The 10,246-nt window shown below is 55.1% G+C and overlaps 1 protein-coding gene across 5 annotated transcripts; it reads left to right on the top strand.

Annotated features, from left to right (window-relative positions):
* Positions 1-385: 385 nt before the first annotated feature.
* prdm10 (PR domain containing 10) lies at positions 386-10,218 on the top strand. 5 transcript variants are annotated; one of them, XM_023807262.2, is made up of 23 exons: positions 386-505; positions 1,869-2,033; positions 2,283-2,444; positions 2,520-2,579; positions 2,660-2,764; positions 2,967-3,156; positions 3,716-3,957; positions 4,298-4,498; positions 4,599-4,671; positions 4,762-4,879; positions 5,087-5,207; positions 5,402-5,689; positions 6,017-6,364; positions 6,450-6,605; positions 6,689-6,868; positions 6,955-7,065; positions 7,257-7,457; positions 7,545-7,685; positions 7,757-7,927; positions 8,113-8,232; positions 8,339-8,513; positions 8,593-8,690; positions 8,849-10,218. In XM_023807262.2, the coding sequence occupies exons 2-23, from the start codon at positions 1,962-1,964 to the stop codon at positions 9,026-9,028; spliced, it is 3,513 nt and encodes a 1,170-aa protein (XP_023663030.1). In that variant the 5' UTR covers positions 386-505; positions 1,869-1,961; the 3' UTR covers positions 9,029-10,218. The 5 variants fall into 5 exon arrangements, with proteins under 5 accessions (XP_023663030.1, XP_023663033.1, XP_023663031.1 ...); XM_023807265.2 differs by having other exon boundaries at positions 448-472; XM_023807263.2 differs by lacking the exon at positions 386-505 and adding an exon at positions 506-628.
* The last annotated feature ends 28 nt before the right edge of the window (positions 10,219-10,246 follow it).

The raw sequence follows: 10,246 nt of genomic DNA, 5'->3' as shown, positions 1-10,246 counted from the left end.
GTTGTATAAAATAGTACTAATTCGCTCGTTTGGCAGCACACACTCGAGATGGTAACCTGTTAGAAAATATACTGAAATTCATAAATAAATCCGAATTGCAGTTCATTTTAAGAAATGTCAGCAAATTTCCATATTGTCATAAAACCCACATATATAATTTCTAAGTATTGGGCGCGCTCAGTTGGACAAAATGATGAAAACCTACATAGCAAGTGCAAAACAAGTTCCATTAGAAATAGAATAACATCGTATAGGCACCATACTCAATGAGGTATTTTTAAAAAATCCTATTGGATGACTGAACTGATTTTTCCTATTGGCTAAAGCATAAAACGACGGGACGTTGTGATTGGTCCTTTCGTGGAAAGCGAGCTAGCGGCATATTTTTTTAAATGACAAACTAAACTTGTGTTTAAAATGACAGAGACACAAAAACACAACAACGCACAGCGACGCGCCGGCGGAACCATATGTACGACCAAGTTCGCTCTTTGCTTCCGAATCGGTTCGTCAATTTGTTTTTTACCCTTTGCCGTCCGTCGCCAATCGACGCGCACATTCCCCCCTGTTGCCAGGCAGATTATGTTAATATATGCAATGCGGCCATCTCTGCAGCTACCATTCTGAGGTAAGGTCTACTTGTGCGTTTTCATTAAAATCGTCAAAAATCGAGGGCGCCGTCGCGCCAAACCCAAAGTTTCGCCGCCAAGGCTCGCCATTGTAAGTATCTATTTCATAGTGGTGGACGGCCCGCGTTTCTCTCTCGGTAATAATGTGCGCGTTTTCGCGGGTCCGTTCATCCGTGGTCGTTGTTGTTTTAGTCCCACCCAAAATGGAGGAGCCTCCTTCCTCGTTCTGCGGCAGAATCAGGGCTGGGCTCAACTATGGCGGGGGGACGGGTGGGTCTGTTCCAAATATTCGGGGCTCGCAGAGAATTCGGACGTCCGTATCGACGAGGTGTCGCCGTGCGACCCCCTCCCGCTAGGCCCCGGCCGGTAGGTACTCGGGGCCGGCGTGGCATAAGCTCTGCGCTCGGTGCCGTGGGCTTTGTGCGGCGCCCGGCTCCCGGGTTTCCGCGGCTCCGCTTTTTGTGGTATGGTCCGGTTGGAACTCAGAACCTGAGGGGTCAGAGCAGGGGGGGCGCCGGCTGATAAATCCGCCGTCGCCCCGGTTTGTGCTCAAAACTCGGCCGATGTGCACTCTTTGCCTCCTGTGCGCTGTATCCCCGCGGCCGAGTGCGTTGGAGCGCCGCTCCCCCCGGCCGCTCGCCGGCTGCCTCCCCCAGTCTGCATCTTTCGTACCCCCACGCTGCGAGTAGACTGACCGCTCCGGGCGACGGCGGGCGAGCCGGCTGCCTGTCTGCCTCGTCGCCGGGCCGGCCGGTCTGCGCACGCCGGGCTCTTGTGGCTTTTAACCAGAATCACGGTTACCTGTCAGCTAGTGCTAATCGGCTATTTTGTTAGCCTAGCGGTGTGTAGTGTTAATTTTACATCAATAATGAAAAAGTCCCACAGCCGCCCATTCAGCTGAGGTTTCTGAGTGAACTGTTACCAAATAAATACAAGGCACGATAGTAACAGGTCAAATAAAGCATGCGATCTAATCATTTAATATAATAAACACCAGTTTAAATCAGTAATGACATAGGATCGTACCCCAAGAAGATGTGATGACTTTATATTCCTTTAAGCCCTTCTGTTTTCCCACAACATATCACATTGTAAGAGGTGTTTGTGGCTTTTATTAAAGTCACAACTGCTTGACTGTAATTTTTCTGTGTGAACTGATGTTTGGATGAAAGGATCAGGTCCAGTTAGAAGAGGTGGACCTTCAGCCTTCTGACCTGGCTTCCCCCCCTCCCTGTTTAGCGAGCCCCTGGATTCCCGCCAGCTGCAGGTGTGGCGTGAACGGCTGAGGAGGCTTTAGGAACCCTTTCCGAGGGGAGGAGTAGGGTGGCTCTTATGGAGACCAAGCAAGAGGCATCCCCTGCGTGGAACCAGGGTGCCAGCAGCGAGCCTGGCAGTGCCACGCAGGTTTGTGCCCTGTCTTACTGAACGTCTGAGAGGGGGCAGCGAGTCGCTGGGCCCCTGGCCACTCCAGACACCCCCTCCGACTTGGCATTTTGGTGAAAGTTTGGAGTATGTTGGGATCCTGGTGCTGGGGGACGCGATGGAGCTTGCGTGCTCCTCGCTGAGCTGAATGTTCCTTGGAATCCTCGAGCATAGGCCGTGCCATTGCTCTAGGTCGGTGCCACTGAGTGGCTTTGTGCTGGGTTGTTCCAGGTGCACTTTGAGGCCGGTGCCGTGGCCCAGATCGTATACAGCGGCGAGCAATCGGAACGCGGGCAGCAGCAGGTAGTCTATGCGGCTGACGGCACGTCCTACGCTGCGGTGGAGCCGTCGGAGCACACGTTGGTCTATATCCACCCGGCTGACGGCACACAGGTGAGTCCCGGTGGGCGGGCTGTGACTGTTTTGCCTTTGGTGCCGTTGCTGACTGTCTCACGCCTTCTCTTACAGGCTGTTTTTGCTGACCAGCCCCAAGTGGCGTACATACAGCAGGATGGAACCACCCAACAGGTAAGCAGTTCCACCCAGGGCTGGGCCAGCAAACTGCATTTCAAGACAACATGCTAACAAAGCCATTGTCCCCGGCTCAGGTGACAGTGTTGCTGCCCAGCGGGCAGAATATGAACACCGCCAACCTGCATGTTCTGAGTAACGTTGCGGAGGCACCCTCTGCTATTCTGGAGCCTGTGTCTCAGGTAAGAACAGTGCCCCCAACAGTAAGTTTCTTGTACTGCACATTCATTACTATTGAGTTATTACTGGGAGATCTCAGAATGTGCTGCTTATGAATTAGAGTGGGGTGTGGGGGTGTTTATGGTTGTCATGCAAAATCTACATTTACTGCAGAAGACGTTTTTAGGATGTTAGTCAGTTATTTAATTTACTGCCTTTCCACAGGGGGCACTGTCTGTTTCCAGTGCATCCCTTCCCACCCTGGCGAGTGTGGGGGATCCCTCTACCAGCCCTCTTGGGGCCACGGACTCGACAGTGGATTCCGAAGATGAGGAGGATGATGAGGAAGGGGACGACTCAGACCTGGATGACTGGGAGCCAGCCCCCCTCCAGCCATTTAACCCCCAGACGCTCTGTACGTCTGTCTCTCTGCAGTGACCGGGAGAACCTGGTTTTGCCGAGTTCAAGGTGTCCACGGGTCATAAGGGGAGGGGCCTGCATTCTTTAACCAATCACAGTCGTCATTATATGACATCACCACATTTGTTCATTTTTTTTCTCATTTTCAAACTCATGGCTTCCAGCCATGCTTCTGTGCTTGTGATCGTAAGGTTGCTGGTTCAAGGCTCGTTATTATTGTTGTTATTTTTGTTATCAATATTGTTATCGTGAAATAGACGCACCTCTGTACGGCCTTTGCAGGTGAGCATACTTTACAGGTACTTTACAAATCTGTGCACCTTGCTGCTTAACATTAAACCCTAGTTTTAATGCAATTATGCCACACGATGAAGACGTTGATTGGTTAAAGGAGTGAAACGCGAGCCCCTCCCTCGTTGACAGGGACATTTCGAACTCTGCAGTATCAGGATATGCCAGTAACCACATGACCGTGACATCATCCGGTGGCCTGTGGAATGCTATGAGTAGAAATTGAAACAGTATGCTAAGGGAAATGCTCCCCCCCCCCACAGGGTGTGAGGAATGTAATAATGCCAACCCCTCAGTGTGCCTGAAACACGGGCCACTGCACCCCATCGCCAACCGGCCTGTGCTGTCCAAGGCCCGGGCCAGCCTGCCGCTGGTCCTCTACGTGGATCGCTTCCAGGGTGGAGTTTACTCCAAGCGTCGCATCCCCAAGCGCACACAGTTTGGTCCTGTGGAAGGCCCCCTGGTCCGGCAGAGCGAGCTGCAGGATGGGTACATCCACCTCAAGGCAAGTCACCGTGTCTCAGTGTGGATGCTGTTGGACAGAACTGTGCACCTCCATGGCTCATGGGTTTGTGTTGAGGGACGTGCAGTTGTACCCTTGGTGAAAGTTTGGGGTTGTTTGTTAGCTGGTGCCAGAGGTGTAAATTTCAGTTCCAGAAAGTAAAAATCCAGACCAAGATTTTGTTTCAGCCAGCCATTTGAGTACTCTGTGACTGTAACTCTTTATACTCAGCTGGTTGGTTGAAAACCTTGGTCTGGATTTGAACTTTCTGCACTTGAAATGTCTACCTCTGGCTGCTGCAGCAGTCCCATCAAAGTGCTCTGCGCATGATCGCCCCCTGCAGGTCTGCATGTTGGACCTGGCCAAAGATGGAGAGAAGAAGGAGGACTTGTGGCTGGATCTCTCAGACGAGGAGCTCTGCAACTGGCTGATGTTTGTCAGGCCCGCGCAGAACCACTTGGAGCAGAACCTGGTCGCCTACCAGTATGGGCCAGATATCTTCTACACCACCATCAAGAACATCCAGCCCAAGCAGGAGCTCAAGGTGCGCCCAGCAGGCTCCCACCACATCAGTGCTGTTGGGCAGCATTGATAGTAAGTTACTGTAACTAACCTACTAACTTGGTGTTTCTTCTCTGGTGCAGGTGTGGTATGCAGCATCGTATGCAGAGTTTGTCAACCAGAAGATCTACAATGTTACAGATGAAGAGAGGAAAGGTGCTTATAGCAAGCATGGGGGAAATGGCTGGATTTGCATTAGCAAGTGCCCCTGTGTGACCCCCCTCCCCCCATTTCTGTGCCCCCCAGTCTTGAGGGAGCAGGAGAAGAACTGGCCGTGTTACGAGTGTAACCGCCGCTTCATGAGTTCTGAGCAGCTCCAGCAGCACCTGAACATGCATGATGACAAGCTGGACTTCGTCAGCCGGTGAGACAAAAACACAAATGTTAGAAGTAAAAACCTCACATCATGTGACATCAAGTTAAAATAAGCAAAGGGGTTCAAGGACTCAAAAGCTTTGCTGTCATCTACAAGTAGAATAAGCGACATGCTTGTGCTCCTTCCTGTGAGAGAAGCCTTCAAGGCTGAATTTGCCTGGTCTGACTCGCCCATGCCTCCCCTTCCCCTGAGCAGGGCGCGGGGCCGCAGTCGTGGCCGGGGACGGAGGCGCTTTGGGACGGGCCGCCGGCCAGGGAGGCCGCCAAAGTTCATCCGGCTGGACACCCCTGCAGAGAGCAGTGAGGACAAGACCAAGGTACCGTCCTGTTACAGCAGAATCTCAGTACCTGTGTGAGCATTCGTGTGTGTGTGTGTGTGTGTGTGTGTGTGTGTGTGTGTGTGTGTGTGTGTGTGTGTGTGTGTGTGTGTGTGTGTGTGTGTGTGTGTGTGTGTGTGTGTGTGCGCGCGCCCTTTTAGACGGCAGGCTGTCACTGGCCATTTGTCCTGCAGGAGATGCTGGCCTTTGCAGGGAAGGGGGCTTTTGCAGATGCGGTGGAGGGGGCCTTGAATGGGCTGAAGGGGGTGGAGCTGGGGGCGCAGGGTGCGGCCTTGGGCCAGATGGACGCCCAGACGACGCTATCGGAAATGCCCCCCGGTGCAGAGCCTGCCGCAGACGCGCCCCCCCCACCCTCTGGCGCCGACGCCACCTCCGAGCCTACCAAGGATGACTCATCCCTCGGAGGCCAGCTGGACCCCCACCTGACACCGCAGGACATGCGACGGGCCAAGCGGATTCGGGTAAGGCACGCGCCCCCTGCAGGCCAGTCTGTCCTGCTGCTCTGCACTGTGTTACGTTGACTGCAGTGTGTGTGTCTCTCTTTCCCGCTGCGCCTTCATGCAAAGATGGATTTACAGGTAGGTAACCTGTAGGGGGTACGGTTGGATCTGTGCCACCATTGCTCATTAGTGCGCTGAAACAGACAGGAGACTTAACCGCCCCAACAACAACTCCCACTTCATTTTAGACACTTACCAAGTAGCTTAATGTTTCTGGCTTTCCTGGGTGGGGTGACTGGCCCCTCTCTCTGGGTGCCCCGGTAACGCCGCCTGCCCTTGTCCCGACAGAATGCTGCCCTTCAGCACCTCTTCATCCGAAAGAGTTTCCGGCCCTTCAGGTGTTCTCGGTGTGGCAAAGCCTTCCGGGATAAGGACAAGTTAGACCAGCACTTCCGGTACCACGGCCGCGACGGCAGCTGCCCGCTCACCTGCCACACGTGCAACAAAGGCTTCCTCAGCAGCGCCGCCCTGGAGGAGCACCTGCACCTCCACGCCGAGCAGAGGACCTACTCCTGCCTGTTCTGCACAGATTCCTTCGACCGGCTGGACCTGCTCAAAGAGCATGTGGGGATTCACCTGGTGGACGGCTGCTTCTCCTGCCCGTCCTGCAAGAAGACCTTCACGGACTTCATCCAGGTCCGACTCCCTGGTATTGAGGGCTGTGTGTGTAGGGGCTTTTTTCTTTCTTTTGGACATTTTGGTTCTATGTTGCCCCCTGCAGGTGAAGAAACATGTGCGCAGCTTCCACTCAGAAAAGGTCTTCCAGTGTACAGAGTGTGAGAAGGCCTTCTGCCGGCCCGACAAGCTACGCCTCCACATGCTCCGTCACTCGGACCGGAAGGACTTCCTGTGCTCCACCTGCGGCAAGCAGTTCAAGGTGGGGCTGGGACCTGGGTCGCGGTTCCCTGCATTTCTCAGGGTCTGATCGCAAACTCGTAACGACGGGCCATCTCCCGCCAGCGGAAGGACAAGCTGCGGGAGCACATGCAGCGCATGCACAACCCAGAGCGCGAGGCCAAGAAGGCGGACCGCATCCACCGCTCCAAGACGCTGAAGCAGAAGGTACCCACCACAGACTTCGAGAGCTTCATGTTCAAGTGCAGGCTGTGCATGATGGGATTTCGGCGCCGTGGCATGCTGGTAAGTGGCCCCCAGGGCACCGCTGCTGCCGTGCTAGGTGGTGATCTTGGCACTGCCTTTTGTCACGGTATCCCGTGTCCTCGCAGGTCAACCACCTGTCCAAACGGCACCCGGAGATGCGGATCGACGAGGTGCCGGAACTCACGCTTCCCATCATCAAGCCCAACAGGGACTACTTCTGCCAGTACTGTGACAAGGTCCTCGCCACCCCGCCTACACACACCCTCATTGGTTCCTCACACAAGAAGCCCCGCCCACTAGATGAAGCACATGTCAATTTGTGGCCAATGGCCTCTTAGGACCTAGAAGGTGGTGCCTATAGCATTTGTGGACACACCCCCGGGCCCTGTGGACATGCTCACCGCTTTCTCCATTGCTCCCCCAACAGGTGTATAAGAGCGCCAGCAAGCGGAAGGCGCACATTTTGAAGAACCACCCGGGGGCTGAGCTCCCCCCCAGCATCCGCAAGCTGCGGCCGGCCGGTCCCGGGGAGCCCGACCCCATGATCAGCACCCACACCCAGCTGACAGGAACCATTGCCACGGCGCCTGTCTGCTGTCCTCACTGCGCCAAGCAGTACAGCAGCAAGGTAGCACCCCCCCCCCGCCCCTGTGAGCCCCCCGCGGCCTGCCGTGCCTCATCTGATCCCCGTCCGACCCGTCCTGTGTTCCCACAGACCAAGATGGTACAGCACATCCGGAAGAAGCACCCGGAATTTGCGCAACTCGCCAACACGGTCCAGGCGCCCCTGGCCACCACTGTGATCAGCAGCACGCCGGCCGTCATCGCCGACGGGGCCACTGCGGAGGCCGTGGTGGTAAGCGAGGCCCCATCGCTTGCTGGAGCTCGCCCACACGTGTCCTTCCTGACGACCCCCTCTCCCACCAGACCACCGACCTCCTGACCCAGGCCATGACGGAGCTGTCCCAGACGCTGACCACAGACTACCGCACGGCCCAGGGCGATTACCAACGCATCCAATACATCCCAGTGTCGCAGGCGGGGGGCGGACTGGGCCAGCCGCAGCACATTCAGCTGCAGGTCGTCCAGGTGGCGCAGGTAGGACCTGCCCATCTCTTTCTGTCCAGTATAAGCTGATTGGCTCCCTGCTGTCTCCATCCTACCCCACCATACACCGATTGGCTCCCTGCGGTCCTGGGCCTGCCTCGGAGCATGCTGATTGGCTCGCCACTCTTCCAGTTCTACCCCTGCTTATGTTCATTGGCTCCCCGTTGTGTCTGCAGGCCTCATCCCCCCATTCCCAGCATTCCACGGTGGATGTTAGCCAGCTACACGACCCCCACAGCTACAGCCAGCACTCCATCCAGGTGCAGCACGTGCAGGTTGCCGAGCCGGCGGCCCAGGTGAGTCTGCGTTCCCCCACCCACCTCCCGGCAGCTTGTGCGCATGGGGGGGAGGGGGGAATTTCCCGGCGAGACTCAGGGCGGAATCTGCGTGTCGTCCTCACAGGTGGCTGGTCAGCCGCTGAGTCCTTCGTCCCAGCAGGCGGCCCAGGAGCTGAGCCCAGCCCAGCTGACCCCCGTGACCCTCGCTCAGAGCCACGCCTTGCAGACGTCGTCCTCCCAACAGCAGGGGGCAGTGCAGCATGCCTACCTACCCGGAAACTGGAACTACAGGGGTTACTGTGAGTGTGGTTCTTCTTGATGAGTGTTGGACAGCGCTGTGCTTGGACTCCATCTAATAAGAACCCCCTCCCACCCCAGCTTCAGAGATCCAGATGATGGCGCTCCCCCACGCCCAGTACGTGATCGCGGAGGCAGGAACTCCAGTCACGGCCGTAAACACAGGCCAGGTCAAAACGGTAAGCTGTTGGGGGCTCGATTGCAGTGACCCCTTCAGGGACTCGGGGTTACTGGAGGATAAAGCCAGTGAACCTCCAGCTGTATGAAGAGGTTTTGGTGATTGCGGGGGCCGTAAAAGCTGTGCTGACCCGCATTGACCCGTGGCCCTCCCCCACAGACCCACTACGTCATCTCGGAGGGGCAGACGGAGCTGGACTCCAAGCAGGCCGGCGTTGGTGCGAGTGTCACCCCGGTACAGACCGAGCAGCTGGAGCAGCAGCCGGCCACCACGCAGTACATCATCACCACCACCACCAATGGTGGGGGCGCCAGCGAGGTCCACATCGCCAAGCCGTGATGATTTATGGACCACACGCTGCCCCCCCCCGACTGGCGAGGGGGGGGCCTGACCCGCCTTGGACACTGTCCGCCAGATGCCAAATTTGCTCGTGAAGCTGAGAGGAGACATTGCAGGTTTTATTTTCGGTTTCAGAGGCGTCTGTAACCACCTGCCACCAGCCAGTTTTTGCAGGGGGCCTTCGAGGAGCAGCGGCCCGTCCCCCATTACCCCCCCCCCCCCAAGTTTGTCCGAAGCCTCATTTCGACCTGCAGTCTCACTTGGCTGTATTTCAGGCCTAAGTCAGACGTTAAAGCACCTTAAGGCAAAGGAAGCGGGGCAGAGGGTCACGTGACCGAGACGCCGTTCACGGGGCGGTAAGAAGACTCTATGGAACGCAGGATTGCCAGCTGCTCTGGGAAGCCTGGTTTTTCCGGAACAGCCGACCAGCCCCTTTGTGTTAATGTCGCATTCCTCACTCAATTTTACTTTTGATCATGTTTTCACTGCATTCAGAAAACCTGTCTCTCCTCTTCAGTGTCGTTGGAGCAGAAGATGGAAAAAGGCTAGTGTTACATACTTCATACCTGACGCCTTCGTGCTCCGCCCACTGCGACCCCTAAGAAGTATTAACTGGAAATAAGCTTGAATCGGGAAGGAAGAACTAGTGATTTCTGACCTAATTTTTTTTTTTCCTCAGCCCCATTACCCACAATGGCCTGTTTCATTACATGGCTGAACGCATCTACTGAAAGCCAAAAATAGACCGTAACTGATCAAAGTCAGACCGTCTGTGAAAACATGGTCAGTGGAGGATTGGGATTGACCGTGTGACTCTGCCTTTTAAGGTGCACTGTGAGACCCCTTTTGCAGTCTGAGCAGACTCTAAAGTCCCGTTTGCGGTTCTGTCTCGATGGTTATAACCCCACTGACTCCCAGCCCCTAATCCCAAGGGGCCGTCACCCTTCTCAGTATGTTGTGTACTTTCAGCTGTGGCTTTCAGCATCCGGGGGCACAGAAGAAAGTCCTTTCCCATATTTATTTTTCCAATTTTCAGAGCATACTCTCCGGATAAACTTGTACAATGTATAAAAAAAAAGAAGTATTATTAAGAAGAGATTAGTTTCCTTTGCTGTACAGAGATTCCCATTGTTTCAAGTAAAGCTGTCCTGTTGTCATTAGTGTTGGAAAATTAAAGAAATCGTTTTATATCCTGCCTCCATTTCCTTTGCTGTTAAT

The sequence above is a fragment of the Paramormyrops kingsleyae genome, chromosome 17 (assembly GCF_048594095.1).
Source record: "Paramormyrops kingsleyae isolate MSU_618 chromosome 17, PKINGS_0.4, whole genome shotgun sequence".
Taxonomy (NCBI): Eukaryota; Metazoa; Chordata; class Actinopteri; order Osteoglossiformes; family Mormyridae; genus Paramormyrops; species Paramormyrops kingsleyae.
Note: the sequence above shows the minus strand (reverse complement) of the source record. Positions and strands in the feature narration are given on the sequence as shown.